The following is a 17,085-nucleotide window of genomic DNA, read 5'->3' on the forward strand; positions in this document are numbered from 1 at the left end:
GAGGAATACATACAACAATTACTGTAGTGGTGTTATTCATTTCCTTCCATTTTTGTTTAAATCTGGTTTTTTGGAAAGAACGTATTGCATTTGCATAATAAGAAAGTTTAAAAAGTGCTAAGTGAGGCATTTATGTCGAACCTGTTGAACATTCTGTCTGCGTTGTCGAATCGTCCGTTCTGCAGACACAGCATGTACTCTGGTGCTAGAGGGGAAAAAAGTCACAGTTAAGCAAGATCACAAGACCACTGAAGAGTCCACGTGAAATAACGTGTCCCTGGGAGAGACGGCGAGGAGTCTTACCAATCCTGACCAGATAAAACAGCACGTAGCCTGGGGAGGAGTAGTGGCTGCCGTACATGAACTTGGGCTCCGGCATCTCCTGGTAGCGTGTCTACAACACAGAGAGAAAAAGTCCTGCTGAGCGTTGGCTGTGAAGACAATAACCGACTCCAGTAGTAAAAGCCTAAGGAAATCGTGGCCTGGACACATTCTAGCCCCTAATTTCTCTCCTAAAGAGGAAAAGGAGAAGATAAAAAAGAGGGGGGGCTTCCCTGGTGGCGCAGTGGTTGACAGTCCGCCTGCCGATGCAGGGGACGCGGGTTCGTGCCCCGGTCCGGGAAGATCCCACATGCCGCGGAGCGGCTGGGCCCGTGAGCCATGGCCGCTGAGCCTGCGCGTCCGGAGCCTGTGCTCCGCAACGGGAGAGGCCACAACAGTGAGAGGCCCACATACCGCAAATAAATAAATAAATAAAAATTTAAAAAAAAAGGGGTGAAAATCTGAGTAATCACAGCATTCTTGCAACAAGTATCTTGGTGTTCTTGGCCTCATGGTAACAATGTCTGCCGGAGCAGGACTGAAAAGAAGAAATTTTATGCATCTCTTGTGCAGTTCATCAGAGAGCACCTTCGTGAAAATAAATGGGTGAACCTGTGATCGGCTCAGCTTCCTGCCTCCTGAATTGTAAGCAGAAATGCAGATGGTGAGCCGCTAAATTCACAGGGGAAGGAAGGCAGCGGGCAGAGGGAGAGAGAATACGCTCAGAGACTTCGGTCTCTCCAGATATACTTCCCCTAAGTCTTGAAGAAACGAGTTTCAGGTACTATAAAAACACAGGGGAAGGGGGTTCAATCCCTGGTCAGGAAACTAATATCCCACGTGCTGTGTGGTGTGGCCACAGAGTGAATTTAAAAAAACCAACAAAAACAATCAAACAAAATATATGCCAGAGCTCCCGGGTTGCTTAGACACCAGGAATCCCTGAGTCCACGTACCAGCAGCCTCTCCAGACGTTCCTTGTTGAGGGCCCCTACTGGCTTACTGAGATCCCGGAAGGTTCCTGGATTTGACAGATCTATAAAAGAAATAAAATTTAAAAAATTACTTACAATAAATAAAGCAAACAAGCTTACCCTTAATAACATTATCTCCCTGAATGAATTCACATGCACACATTTATTTCCAAATAATAAATAGCTTTTTAAAAACTGAGACAGATCCATTAGAATGAATATTTCTGATGATTATTAATATAGCTGTAAAGGTTAGAATTTGAAGACCTACTGACAAAAAAACTATATTCCAAGTAAAACAACAACGAAAAATAAACAAATTTCAAAAGCCATTATTCTACCAAAATTTACTTTTTAAGTTTGAATTATAGTGAATATTATTATTCTGTGATAACAGCATAATTTGAGAACTGGGGACCTGATATTATCAAATAAATTATATTCCTAGAAAATCTGTTACCTCTTTCAACTACAAGGGTGCAGTCAGCGAACTGTCAAAAGTAATTCAGTGTTCACAATATCTAATTTTAAGACATTACAAAATAAAATGACAGTACAATCACATTTTTGGTAAAATAATTTGAGAGAGAGAAAGAAGTATATATACCACAAAGTTAAAATGGTTCTCTCTCGGTAATGTAATTACTGATGCGCCTTATTTCCTTCTCTGAGTGTTTCAGTACTTTCTAAGTGTTCTTTAATGAACAGCTATTACGTTTGGTAATCACATGGTTTCATGTGAATTGAAAAATAATATGGTAACCTGAGGCGCAATTTTCAAAGTGAAAACTTAAGTATTTGAAAACATAGTACTTATTTGGTAGCAGTGGTAACACTGGCTGAAGATCCCATGCATGTCTTCTGGGTGTGGCTTTCAAGAAGTATGTGAGTACTTTTAGAATTAAAAAAAATTCAGACACAGTAGAGAAAACATATAGAACACACGTCATTCCCATGACACCCATCCGGTATCGTGGCATGGAGACGGGCCATCGTCAGTAATAAGATCAAACGGGTTCTACTCTGTTCACGAACCACAACGTGGTTCTAAGAGGGAAGGTGTTCTTTGCTCTAAAAGCCCGTCTCTGTGGCACGCACCCAGCTCGGAGCTGCTGTAGTCGCCGACGACCCAGGGGAACACGGGGTACTGGGAGAGGTCGTTGCAGCTGCGGTCGGCCAGCGTGTTGAGGTGCAGCAGGTACTGGTAGTTGGACAGAAGCCCGCGCTGCCACTGCAGCGTGTAGCCCTCGGCCGTGCGCTCCGCCACGTGGTGCTCTGGGGGGACAGGTGAGGGCAGGCCCGGGTCACACTGAGCTCCACGTGTGCGGGCAGCAGTCACTCAACATGTGAAGGCGCTACAGAGGCTTTTCAGTGTCGACCCGTCAACCCATTTTTGAAAAGTACATTTTAAAACAAGAAAAGTAGGCTACAGTTTGCTTTTACCGAAGAGTTGTTCTGTCAAGTGTGAACAAGCATCTCCAAGATCCAGGAGGGAAATTATTAAATGTATGATATAAAACATATCACATCTGTGAAATACATGATATAAAACAAATATGAAAGTATGGAGCAAATACGTAAATATGACATGGTAATATATGTAACATTTGCAATATTTATATATAGTCTACAATATGTGCTAACAAAGAATCCTTCCAAACGTGCTTGAGTTTTAATGCCTTTAAGAAGCCATGACCATCTGTAAAAGCTCATTTCCTCCATTTCTTATGAAAGTAAAACGAAACAATCTTTTAGTTTTCTTTCAGATCTGGAAGCGGGGTACACTACGGCTAATTTGTCACTGACTACGTATTATTTATGCAAGTGAGGAATCAGGAAAAGCATAGAAACTGCTGAAGGAGAAAACAAGTATCTGTCAGAATTCTCAAACTAGAAGGACCAGAAAGAGCCCCCAGAAATAACCTCAGGAAAGATGGAACCACAGATGGTGTGGCACCAGTGATAACTTTCCTGTAAAATGAGTCAACTGTTCTATTTTGTTTAGAAAATTCTGCTTTCAGCTTTGTACTGGCTGCATCAAACTTGTCTAGCTCATTTGCTGACTCAATATTTATTCTTATACACTTTGCCAAGTTTCTTCTCTAATCAGCGACCAGGAAAGGGCTTAAAAACTCAAAACACTTATCCTCTGATTTTCCACTCTCAGAACGTCTCAGAGAAAGTCTGAACCATCTCAGCAATGAACTCAGAGAGAACAGACGCTTCACAGAAGCAGACCTTTTAGGCCATGGCAAGTTTTTTGACTTGAGATTTTAGGACTCACCATGAAAGTTGAGTTTTTTGTTGTCATCTTGTTATAGTTAGAAAAATTAAATGAAAAAAATTAAATCAGGAGGCAGGAGATAACAGTACACTTATACCAAAGCTATACTTAAGCACTAAGTTAAACTGAACAGCTTAGTGTGAGAAGAAAAAAAATGAACTCAAACCTACTGTAAAATATGTTCTTTATTGAAAATAAACTATTCCTCCTTGAGAGAAAACCTTTTCTAAGGGAATAAGTCACTACACATCTCATAGATGACCTCACTGCACACGAGAACAGCAAACTAAGATGGTATTAATAAAATCCCAACACTGATTCTTTAAAATTCCATTCTAGTCACCTGGCAATTTTGAAAACAAGAATAATTTAATTCAACCATACAACTTAGCATGTTTATGCTTGAAAAGAAAAATACAGGTGTTCTCTCTGATGAAAGTGGGAAAATTCACATTTCCCATGGAAGACTGAGGAAATATTAGCTGTAAGCAAACTGAGTCCTACGGTTCCATACTGAGCATACAAGGTTCCTGTGTTCCTTTTGTACCGTTTTCCGGCTTTGAGATTAAGACCACAATTAATGATCACAGACACATGACTGGGTAACTCACTGTCTCACATGAAGAAACTGAGTCCTGGTTTACATAAACTAACATAAGACAGGACTGGACATAAAAATAATTAGGTGGATTCTTATAAAATCCATTCAACTTGGGGGTTGTTAAGATACAAAAAAACATTTAAATATATTTATCAAAAGTTTTTAAAACACAGGATTGAACTATTACCAAATTTCATTTATATTTCCCTTAATTTTCAGTATGCCATTCTGCTAACTGTAGTTACTGAGGAGAAGTAAGTAGAACCACAGAGAGCTGATTTCAGATACAGAATTGCTCTCCTCTCACTTCCCATCCCAGTTACTCGGGAGTTGAACCACCTTCACGCGAACAGATACAATGAAGAGTGAGCACCAAACCTAGGTATGTAGCAATGTAAAAATAGAGGTCATCTCGGTCTTGACGTTCATAGAACTTCAGGTAGACGTCAGAACACAGATCATCTTCTGTGCAAAACACTTCCAAGCCCTACAAGTCCAGAAAGAGAATTAAACAAACGGTATCTCAATGTGAGTGATGCAAGTACAAAAGCCTTTCAACTAAACACTTGCTTTTTTTTTTTTTTTTTTTTTTTGCGGTACGCGGGCCTCTCACTGCTGTGGCCTCTCCCGTTGCGGAGCACAGGCTCCGGACGCGCAGGCTCAGCGGCCATGGCTCATGGGCCCAGCCGCTCCGTGGCATGTGGGATCTTCCCGGAACGGGGCACGAACCCGTGTCCCCTGCATCGGCAGGCGGACTCTCAACCACTGTGCCACCAGGGAAGCCCCTGCATTTTTTATTTGTAGGTCTTGTATGCATATTCCCCAGCAATAAATTTGATTTATAAGGACAAGACATGTGTCTCAGCTAAACTTTACAAAATCCCTTTTGACCCTGAGGATCTTTAGGATGACAGCATCTGTGAGTTTATTATGTTGAAATTCAAAATTGACTAATCCACGTCTCCACCTATCTTCTTCAGAGACAAAGGTTTAGCTTTCTTTTACAAATTAAGTCATAATGATGTCAACTTAAACTGATAATCGAATAACTCATTTAATTAGTAGGATGCAATTATTTTAAGAAAACTATGAGCTGTGTGAATGTTGTGAGGGTGAAGCCAAGACGGGACAGGAATAGACAGAGAAAGGATGAAAGCGCAGCGCTGTCCTAGGTTCAGATACAGGCTTCCAGCGCTACTAGTGAGGGAACCGAGGGAGTGAACTCCTAGAGTCTCGATTCCTTTGTAAAGTAGGGTATCATCTACCTCACAGGGATGGCGCTGATAAACGAATATTGTACATAGATTGCCCAGTAGGCAGAAGGTACTTAATCAATGCCAGTTTCTTCTTTTTCTGACTGCATCTCTATACCCAAAGGAGGAGGAGATTTTTCATAGAATCTGTTTCCCTAATCCTCTGTTGGCACTGGAAATGGAGAATTGCCTTTTAAGTAAAATAGGCAGGAAAACGGTTAAATTTCATAAATACAAAACACCGAGATGAGATGCTTAAATAACCACAATACTCTTGTCATGCCACCAACTTACTGGTTAGTCTCTGAAGGAGAACAAATAGATTTATATCGATGTCAAGCTAAAACCCCTTGGAGTCACACCTTCCGTGGCGACTGGTTTCTACAATAATCGTGTGAGACTCACAGAAGTGTGGACACGGGTTTATTCAGGAAAATGGCGGGGAGGGCCGCCTAAGTGACTGAAATGGTTATTTTATCCATTTCTCCCTCTCAGCAAGCCTGAAGGCTGAATTAATACAAGTTAACCGTGAGGATACTACAGTTCCACTGAGAGCTGCTGTCGCAGCTTCCAAACTTTGCTTGGAGACCTCGCTGCTGTAACTGGACTGGTTCTGCGTCCATTATCCCCACATCCCCACACAAGCCCAGGAGGACCCTGAGAACTCAGCAGGGAGAAACTCAAGGGCACTTGAGCCCCCCTGCTCTTGGAGCCAAAGCCTTTTTCCCAACAGCCCTCCCCCCACAGAAAGAGTCGCTCCTTGATAAACTTCCAGCGCAGCCAAAAGAAGGGGCTGCGGGCCTCACGGCCCCTCTGCTCGCAACACAAACACCCGCGTCTTTCAGACGAGCCCAAGGTGGGTGCAGGCCAGTAAACCACTGGCCAAACTGAAGATAAGACAGTCATCCTCTAGAGGGGATGTTCCCCTCGAACTCACCAGAGGCATGAGACCATGTCTCCTCTTGTAAATGCGGCGGACGTCGTGGAGTGTTATCTGGACCATGGGTTTCTTTAAAAGTAGAAAGACAATCTCAAATGTCAAGATTCTGACACAATTAGAAGCTGCCCTTCAGCTGCCCCACCTTAACTTCCTGACGGGTCACACCTGAACACCTGGAAAGTGAGCTCTGAGAACAGGGCGTGCCTCACTTTACACGCCGGTCTGCCCTTTTCACTAGCTTTGTGACCGTGGACCAGTCCCCCTACCCACCCCCCACCCCCACCGGTACCCCCCAGGATAATGCAGGCATCTAGCTTTCAGCTTTCTGCAGGGTTGCTGAGTGGTAAGAAATATTAAAGGATTGGTGTAGACCTCCTCTCAGGAATTCTCCTATTTTTATAGACCTACGGTTTGCTCAGAACTGACATACAGCTTTTTTTTTTTTTAGGATCCTGTCTTTTAGCTCCTTAAACTACAGCGTAATAAGCCTCATAAACAGATATAGTATAAAGCAGGGCCTCTAAACTTCATAAGGAGGAAAACTGTCTCGCTTCTCTGGAGCCTTAAAATGCTAGTGAGAGAGGAACAAGGTCACAAAAGGTACTGAGATTGGCTAAAAGGCGACAGGTCCACCCTCCTCCCTCCAAGTAAGAGGGAGGGAGAGCCTGCAGACGCAGGGTGTGTAGCCGTGGAAGCTGCCTGAAGACTGGCCACGGCCCCCAGCCCAGACCTGGGACCCTGAAGCTGTGGCTTATACTCAGATACTGTTGCTCAAGTATTGACCGAGGCCACAGCAACAGCGTTGGTCCAGCCAATCGATGACGCCACAAAGAATGCCGTCAGCAACGTGTGCTGTGTCCGCTGGAGGGCCCGGCGAGTGTGCCCTACTACCTGGTGGACAGAATTGTTATAGCATCACCGTTCACTTTGGAAAGTGTTCACGTTTCAGTGACGTGTAACGACCGACCAGCCTGGAGAGTTTCTTCCATGGCAGAAAACACCCCTGTTCTTGAAGCTACCTGCCGAACGGTCCAACTGCACTCGAAGAGTATTAGCGTTTCTGTTGTTTCAATGAACCACTCTGAAAAGGGTCCGCATCTAGGTAAAGCCGCCAATCTTTACAAGTTTTAGTGCAGAAATCTGAATTCATCTTTACTGTGTGGCCTCGTGAGCCTAAAGTCATCGTGCAGGAGAAGATGTTTCCAGCATCACAGCAGCAGAACTGCAGCTGCCCAGTGACCGCAGTGCCATATGCAGCTCTGCACTGGCTGGAGAGGCCACTGCCTCTGGGACAGATGCAGATCTACTGATTTGGTTTGTAATTAAGGGAGAAGGAGAAATACAACTTAGGTGTACATATCAGCAAAAACACAGAAAGCATTCATCTCTAATTAACCTTAGTAGATTTCACTGCTCTCTTGAAGAAGTGCTTCCGAGTAGAAAGGTATAAACCTCTAATGACCCTTTGCTAAAATCAGGTATAAACCTCTAATGACCCTTTGCTAAAATCAAAAGGGGCAGGGTTTCTTTTCCCTCCGAAGTAACAGAGAGTAAGTCACAAGAGCTGAAACACGGGTGAGGGTGCATCAGGATTCCACGGGGAGCCGTTAAATACCAGATGCTGGATGGGGACGGGGGTAACTCTGACCCTCCCCAAAATGTGAGAACACTCTGTCAAGTCAAGTTCACAGGAAAGAGAGCTTGAAGACGCAAACGGGAACACCAGAGGAGCCCTCCGCTGGCCTACAGACTACTTACCGGGTACCCATTGAGAGGCTGGAAATACAGGTTGGTGTCAGTGATGCACACGTGGCCGGGATTCGTCACCAGAGGTGTCACCATTTCTGCTTTGCATTCCATGTGCAGCTTTTCAGAAACACTTTGGAATCTGAGAATATGTTTTTTCCAGCAAAAGCAAGAAAAATCAGAAATCGATCTACTTTCTAGATTTAACTTTATCTGAGGGAGCTACAAAGTGACTGCAGAACAGGTGTCTAAACACCACATTTGATACAAGAAAACTGGTGATATAAACCAGTCGCCTAAATAAAACTGACTTTCTTTTCAATGGTATAATGAATACTTGAGTTTTTTAAAAGCAGATGAGGTTACGTATCAAAGAAGACAGACAAGTAAAAAATACCAAATAACCCTGTTATTGGTACTCTTCACTCCTCTCCAAATAAGTCGGCCTTGAAACTGTTCTTACATTAACAGGATTTTCTATTTTTGTGTCATTAAGACCTATTTTATTGTCATAGAAACTGTTTTGGCATGGGTAGCACTCACTGCACACCACATTCTATAAGGCTATGAGTTTACTTGCATGTCAGTTCCAACGTATAGTCTTTTGTGGATCTACTGCAGTAAAACCAGTCAAAGGTGATCACCACTCCCTCCTAAATTATGTTAACTCATCAAAAAAGTCCATTTTCGTTCTGCTTTACTAATTTAAAAACAAATAGAAGGGAAACAACCAAATCATCAAGAGTTTAGGCAATTACTTAGTTAAATAACTGAGCTAAAAATAAGTCTCCTCTGGGACTTCCCTGGTGGTGCAGTGGTTGGGAAACCACCTGCCAACGCAGGGAACACAGGTTCGATCCCTGGTCCAGGAAGACCCCATATGCCGCAGAGCAACTAAGCCCATGCGCCACAGCTACTGAGCCTGCACTCTAGAGCCCGCAAGCCACAACTACTGAAGCCCACGTGCCTAGAGCCCATGCTCCACAACAAGAGAAGCCACCACAATGAGAAGCCCATGCACCACAACAAAGAGTAGCCCCCATTTGCAGCAACTAGAGAAAGCCCGCACACAGCAAGGAAGACCCAACGCAGTCAAACAAAACAAAAAGTCTCCTCTGTAAGTAGTAGAACAAAGCAGGGCTTCCCTAGTGGCGCAGTGGTTAAGAATCCACCTGCCAATGCAGGGGACACGGGTTCGAGCCCTGGTCCGGGAAGATCCCACATGCCGTGGAGCAACTAAGCCCATGCGTCACAACTACTGAACCTGCGCCCGAGAGCCCGCGAGCCACAACTACTGAGCCCGTGAGCCACAACTACTGAAGCCCACGTGCCTAGAGCCCATGCTCCGCAACAGGAGAAGCCACTGCAGTGAGAAGCCCACCACCAAAACAAAGAGTAGCCCCCACTTGCCGCAACTAGAGGAAGCCCGCGTGCAGCAGCAAAGACCCAACGCAGCCAAAAATAAATAAATAAAATAAATAAATGTATTAAAAAAAACAAACACAAAATCACACAGGAGCAGGCTTCCTCTTCCAGTTTGGACGTGAAGGAGACCTCACAGCTCTCATCCCAACCACAAAACCTGCCAGATGAGCTACACAATCCTTGCTATGTTTAGAAACCCATCAGAAAGCTCAGGTGCAGAGAAACCTAAATGAAGGGACCAGCAGTTGAGTGGCAGCAGGAGGGGCAATCTTCCACAGGGGGTGAGGGCTGCAGGATGAGGGAGACGCCAGACAGCAGGAGTCAGGCCTGGAGGGCACAGATGCTCCGTGGGCGGAGAGCTGGAGGCTCAGCTGGGAAGCACAAGGATGTCTGCAAATCCTTCAAGGGCACCGACCCCAAGCCCCGCTGAGGACAGCTCTGCGCACTCCCGCTGTGCAACTGGGCATGGGGACCTGGATTTAACCCAGCTCCACTCATTACACTGACGGAGCCCCCAGGGCAAGCAGCGGGCAGGATGGGGGTGGGCATGACCACCTCCAGAGGCAAATATTCCTCAGGTCAGTCTCTACAGTTCCTTTAAAACAAACTTCCCAGCACACAAAAAATTTACAAGAAACACAAAGAAGTGAGTAAATATGACCCGCACTCATGAAAGAGAAGATTCCACGGAAGAGGACCCGGACGTCGGATCCATCAGAGGGAGTCGTTAAGATAACTGTAGTAAATGTGCTAAAAGATCCAGGAGAAAAGATGGAAAACAGACGTGAAGGGAAGGAAAACTTCATCCGAGAAGTAGAAACTACGAAAAAGAACTGAAAGGAAATGCTAGAAATGAAAATCTGGGCGAGAGGAAATGAGGAATGACTTAAACAAGCCTCACAGACTGGCACGGCAGAGGAAAAGCCCAATGTGGCTGAAAACAAGGCCAATAAAAAAGTCCCCACTGAAACAGGACAGAAGGAGAATAATAATAATTAAAAAAAACACAGAACAGAGTGTCTGAGATCTAAGCCAAGCTATAAAACATACTAACACGAGTGTAACTCAAGTCACAGCAGAAGAGACAGGAGACGGGGCAGAAGAAACACTGAGTGGAGAGTGGTGAAAACTGTCTAACGTAAGACACCAGTTCACAGGCTCTGTTACCCAGAAACCCCCTGCAGGACAGGCGCAGAGAGACTACACCTTAATTCACAGTAACAACAGGACAAATGATGTGACTTTTCACAGGAAACAATGGACAGCAACATACAACGGAACGAAAACCCTTCAAGTAGTGAAAGAAAACCCTGTGAACCTAGTATTTTATCTCCAACAAAAACACCCTTCAAAAATGAGAGTAAGGGCTTCCCTGGTGGCGCAGTGGTTGGGAGTCCGCCTGCCAATGCAGGGGACGCGGGTTTGTGCCCCGGTCCGGGAGGATCCCGCATGCCGCGGAGCGGCTGGGCCTGTGAGCCATGGCCGCTGGGCCTGCGCGTCCGGAGCCTGTGCTCCGCGGCGGGAGAGGCCACAGCATTGAGAGGCCCGCGTAACGCAAAAAAAAAAAAAAAAAAAAAAAAAAAAAAAAAAAAAATGAGAGTAAGATAGAGGTATTTTCAGACAAAGCTGGGAGAATCCATCCTGACCAGATATGCACCGTAAGAAATGCTATAGGAAGTTCTTTGGGCTTAAGAGAAATGACACCAGATGCAACACCGGTTCTGCAGGAAGGAAAGACAAGCATCAGGAAACATAAGTATTCAAATCTCCAAGTAAACAGAAAAGAATTATTTCTCAGTGTTTCAACTTATGTACCTATAAATGCATGTATCTCAATTCTTGGGATTGGGAGTTTGGGATTGACATGTACACACTGCTATATTTAAAACAGATAACCAACAAGAACCTACTGTAAAAAAAAAAAAAGTAAAAAGAAATTCTTTAAAAACCTAAAAGGGGGCTTCCCTGGTGGCGCAGTGGTTGAGAGTCCGCCTGCCGACGCAGGGGACACGGGTCTGTGCCCCGGTCCGGGAAGATCCCACATGCCGCGGAACGGCTGGGCCCGTGAGCCATGGCCGCTGAGCCTGCGCGTCCGGAGCCTGTGCTCCGCAACGGAGAGGCCACAACAGTGAGAGGCCCGCGTACAGCAAAAAAAAAAAAAACCTAAAGTAAGAACACCATATCATAGGTTTTATAGAAATTTAATATAAAACCACAGATCACAAAGGGCAGGAGGGGTTATGTGGAAACACACCGCTGTAAGGCTCTTGAATGACTGTAAAGGAGTGTAATATACTCTTACCTGAAGGTACGCTATGTACCAGGTGCATATTGTGAGCTCCAGAGTGACCACTAAGAACGACACCAAGCACTACAGCTAAGAAGTAGAATACTTAAAAACACCAGATCTACCCAAAAGAAGGCAAGAAAGGAGCATCAGAGAAACAAAGAACAAATGAAATGCTAGGAAACAAATACTAAGAGAGTGGGTTTAAAAACCAACTATATCCATAATTACATAATATAAATGAATTAAACAATCCAATTAACAAGCAGAGGCTTTCGGACTGTATAAAAAGACTCAACTATATAAAGTGTTTTTTAGAAACGGAATAAGACACAGACAAGTTAAAAGTAAAAAGGATAGAAAAAGATACAGCATGCAATCACAACATGTAAGAAAACTGGTGTCTTATAAATGTATGTAAACCTAATAACAGAGCCTGCCAGTACACGAGGCATAAACTGACAGAAAGAGAGGGGAAAATAAACAATTCCACAATCATCACTGGTAATTTTAACACCCTCCTCTCAGTAAGTGACAGAGCAAGTCAACAAAAAGTCAGTCAAGTATAGATGATCCAAACAACCATCAGCCAACTGGCCCTAAATGACGTGGACAGAGCACCATACTCCACAACTTCAGAGCACTCGTTCCTTTCACGGGCCTGGGAAACCTGTGTCAGGACAGACTACGCAGAGCCATACAACCCATCTCAACAAACATCAAAAGACTGAACCAGGGCTTCCCTGGTGGCACAGTGGTTAAGAATCCGCCTGCCAATGCAGGGGACATGGGTTCGAGCCCTGGTCCGGGAGGATCCCACATGCCGTGGAGCAACTCAGCCCGTGCGTCACAACTACTGAGCCTGCGCTCTAGAGCCCATGAGCCACAACTACCGAAGCCCGTGTGCCTAGAGCCTGGGCTCCGCAACAAGAGAAGCCACCGCAATGAGAAGCCCGCGTGCCACAACGAAGAGTAGTCCCCGCTCGCCGCAACTAGAGAAAGCCCGCGCGCAGTTAACGAGGACCCAACACAGCCAAAAATAAATAAATAAAATAAATTTATTTAAAAAAAAAGACTGAACCATATACTCTCTGAACCGAGAGTATTAGATTAGAAATCAATAACAATACAACAGTAACAAGATCCCCAAATACAGAGAAGATAAACAACATACTTCCAAATAACCCAAAGAAAAAACCCAATGGGTCAAAGAAGAAATGACAAAGGAAATTATGAAATATTTCATATGAATGATAATAAAAACATATTAAAATCTGAGGTGATGCAGCTGAGCAGTGCTGAGAGGTAAATTTATGTTCGAGTCCTACTTATAAAAGAAGGTGAGGTCTAAAATCAGTGATCTAAACTTTGTAGGAAGCTGGAAAGAGAACAGTTTAAACCCAAAAGTAAGCTGAAGGAAATCAATTTTATATAAAATGATTTTTATATAAAAATAGAGAAAAATCAGTAAAGTCAAAAGTTGGATCTTTAAAAAGGTTAATAAAATTGGCAAAGCTTCTAGCATACTGATAAAGAAAAAACATAAAGCATCAACGTAAGGAATGAAAGAGGGACCATAACTGCAGATCCTACTGACATTCAGAGGACATTAACACTTGATGCCCGCATCTGACAACTTTGATGAACTGGACAAAGGTTTTGAAAAAAATGCAGCTTTTGACAAATAGACACAAGAAGAAACAGACAACCTAACTATGTGTCAAGCAAATAGACTGACTAAGTAAGAACACTTCAGGCCTACATGGCTTCACCAGTAAATGTGGTTAAAATTTAAGCAAGAAATACAATCCTATACAAACTCTTTTGGAAACAGAAGATAAGGGAGATTTCTAACCTCATGTTATGTGGCTAGCTAACCCTGATGGCAAAACCTCACAAATACACTAAGATTTACAGAGCAACATCCATAAACAGAGATGCAAAAATCCTTTACAAAAGACTAGCAAAGCAAATCCAGCAATACGTAAAAAGAACAATATATCGTAAGCAAGCTGGATTTATCCCATGAATACAAGGTTGTTTTAACACTGAAAAAACAACATAATCCACAATATTAACAGAATTAAAGAAAAAAAGATTCAATAAATGCACAAAAGTACTTAACAAATTCTAAACTTATTTTTGAAAATCTCTCAGCAAACCAGGAATAAAAGAAACTTTGTCTCTCTGATAAAGGGCATCTATGAAAAACCTACAGCTGGAATCATTCTTTTGATTTTTGTGTTTTTTTTTTTTTTTTTTTTTTTTTTTTTTTTTTTTTGCAGTAAGCGGGCCTCTTCGCCGTTGTGGCCTCTCCCGTTGCGGAGCACTGGCTTCCGGACGCGCGAGGCTCAGCGGCCATGGCTCACGGGCCAGCCGCTCCACGGCACTGGGATCTTCCCGGACCGGGCACGAACCCGTGTTCCCTGCATCGGCAGGCGGATCCCAACCACTGCGCCACCAGGGAAGCCCCTGGCATCATTCTTTAATGGTGAAACATTAAACCCTTTTCCTGTAAGATCAGGAACAAGGCAAGAATATGTCTGCTCCCACTGCGTCTATTATCAAACTGTGCAATGAGGCAAGAAGTAGAAATAAAAGCCCCAGTATTTCTGTGAAACTGTCATTATTCACAGATTAAGTAATTATGGATATAGAAAACTCTATGGAATCTACAAAAAAACCTGCCAGGACTAATGAGTAAATTCTGAATTTGGAAAAGTCACAGGATACAAGGTCACTGTGTTCCAAAAAACAACAAACCAAAAATCAACAACAAAAAACTACTTCTATATACCAGTAACAAATAATCGGAAACTAAAATTTCAATAGCATCAAAAAAATCTAGGATTACAGCCAACAAATCTAGGATTACAGCATCCACACCCACTAAACATATAATAATGGGGGAACTGGATGAGGGGAAAAGAACTCTTTGCACTCACTGTCTTTACATCTTTTCTTTAAATCTAAAATTAGTCCAAAGTATTTTAAAGAGGACATTTTGGGGTACAAATGGGGAAATCTGAATATGGAGCTATAAGTTACCCGGCATACAGAATATTGCTACTTGAGTGTTATAACAGTATGGAGGAATGTCACAGAACTTTCTTGTGAGAGATACATGTTGAAGTAGTTATGGGTGAAGTGTCAGGAAGTCTTGCAGTGTCATTTCAAATGGTTCAGGGAAAAGTTGTATGCATATCTTTATATGTATCACACAAAACATACATACATATGCACATCAGCCATACATGTATACATACATACAACATATATACAGACATATATGCATTATTTATACATGTACACAAAGCAAATTCAGCAAAATGTTGACTAACGCTTGGTGACCTATAGGGTACCTGTGTTCACTATATTACCTTTCAACTTGTGAGGACTTGAACTTTTTCAGAATGAATAGGGAAAAATAAATATAGTTTCAATAAAAAAGCATTTCCTTGGAAGTATGATGAAAATTTATCTCAGCAAAAATTTACCTTCTTTCTTTTGGAGGAAATATACAATCCTGAAATATCTCACTTCACGCTGCAAAAAAGTCTTCCCCAAATTCTTCAGCCTAACACTTTGGAGACTGGATAAATCAAAAGTTTCATAGTGAACCATTTTAAAAATTAATGTCATGCTGAAGCCCAGGATTAAAGTCTAGATTGCTACTTAGAAAAATTATGCATTCTAAGTAGGTCAAAAGAACTAATTCTTATTACTCCTTTTCCTTCCTAAAATGGAAGCTATTCTTTCCTCCCAACAATCCATTTAAACTAATATATCCTACAAGTACAAAAAGAAAATTAATGCTATATAAGTGAAACAGAAAAAGAAGTAAACAAACATAAACACAGAAAACACGTTATTGGCCAGATGGCTTTTCTGGCAAATTCTTTAACATTTGAAAATGTAGTGGTAAGGGTCACAAATCTCACAAAGGTAGCAATAAAACAGAATATTACAAACGAATCTCATTTATACACATAAGCTTCTAGCAAAAGCCTAGCCATAATAATCCATAAATGAATCTATTCAACCAATACTTTCTACTTTGTCCTAGGCCTGAGGATTCCGAATACAAAAATCTAAAAATATCTAAAATAAAAATGATATCTAGTGACTAGAGACTGAAACAATCACTACGTAAGATTTTGTACACGTTAGAGAACCTATATATAAAGTTAATGGAATGGATCACAATGTTTAGCAGGGTTGCTGAAAACAAAAACAAAAATCTACTACATTCTAAGTATCAACAATAAAATGAAATCTTTAGGATATCATTTACAACACCATCAAAAATACGAAGTACCTGGAATAAATCTAGCACAAGAGCAGAAAGAACTTTATAAAGAAAAATTATAAAGAAGACTTAAATAAATGGAAAGTTTCGCTGCAATCACAGTCAAAATCCCAGCAGGCTTTTCCTTTATGAAACTTGACAAGCTGATTCTAAATTTATACAGAAGTGTGTAAGACCAAGAACAGTGAAGACATAAGTTAAGAAGGGAAAGAGGGTGCAGGACCCTGCACTGCCTGATATCAAGAGCTGTCCTAAAGCTACAGTAATTCACAGTGATACCGCAGATGGAGATAGAGACAAATGGCCCAAATCTACTTAATAGAAGGAAATCTACTTAAAATAAGTCAAGAAACAAATAAGAGAACAGGTTAATATAAAAGTATACTTACTTGCAGAAAATATACTGGATACTTAGAAAAGCCAAAAAAAACCCAAAAACAAACAAACAGAAACCCAACACACCCCAAAACCAAAAAACTGAAACAAAACTCCATTAGATCAGTAAGAATGTGGTCTCTAGGTCCTGCAGGACACCTCAGGAAGGTACCTAACAGCTTGACGGGACGGGAAAGACTTTCCAGAACAATCCCAGCTCAGCTGAAATGAGAAGAGTAAGGAAGAGTTGGGCGGGTGCAGAAGAGGCAGGAGGCCATAAGGCACCTCAGGCATCGCACAGAACGCAAAGATCCAGAGCAGAGCATGCAAGAGGCACCGGCGGCCGGAACAGTGACAAAGGCTAAACCGGAGCCCCGCTTGCAGGTGAGGTTAAGACTCTACCCTGAAGGCAATGGAAGTCTGGAAGAGTTTCTAACAGACAAGTGATATGATGAAATAAGTTCCTTAGAAAGAATGTATTTTAAAAGTACATTTGGCACAGTGAGGGAAACGGGATCGGAGCAGGGAAGGCTGGAGCTGGGGACAAGCTAAACGCTGTCACTGTGATCT

At 42.6% G+C, this 17,085-nt stretch overlaps 1 protein-coding gene across 1 annotated transcript in view; it reads right to left on the minus strand.

Moving 5' to 3' along the window:
- NSMAF (neutral sphingomyelinase activation associated factor) overlaps nt 1-17,085 on the minus strand; it is a 66,273-nt gene that overhangs the window by 16,874 nt on the left and 32,314 nt on the right. Inside the window, 7 exon segments of the mRNA XM_032609446.1 lie at nt 142-205; nt 304-394; nt 1,278-1,357; nt 2,394-2,570; nt 4,559-4,667; nt 6,371-6,442; nt 8,132-8,261. Coding sequence (XP_032465337.1) covers nt 142-205; nt 304-394; nt 1,278-1,357; nt 2,394-2,570; nt 4,559-4,667; nt 6,371-6,442; nt 8,132-8,261 — 723 coding nt within the window.

The sequence above is a fragment of the Phocoena sinus genome, chromosome 17, assembly GCF_008692025.1.
Source record: "Phocoena sinus isolate mPhoSin1 chromosome 17, mPhoSin1.pri, whole genome shotgun sequence".
Lineage (NCBI taxonomy): Eukaryota > Metazoa > Chordata > Mammalia > Artiodactyla > Phocoenidae > Phocoena > Phocoena sinus.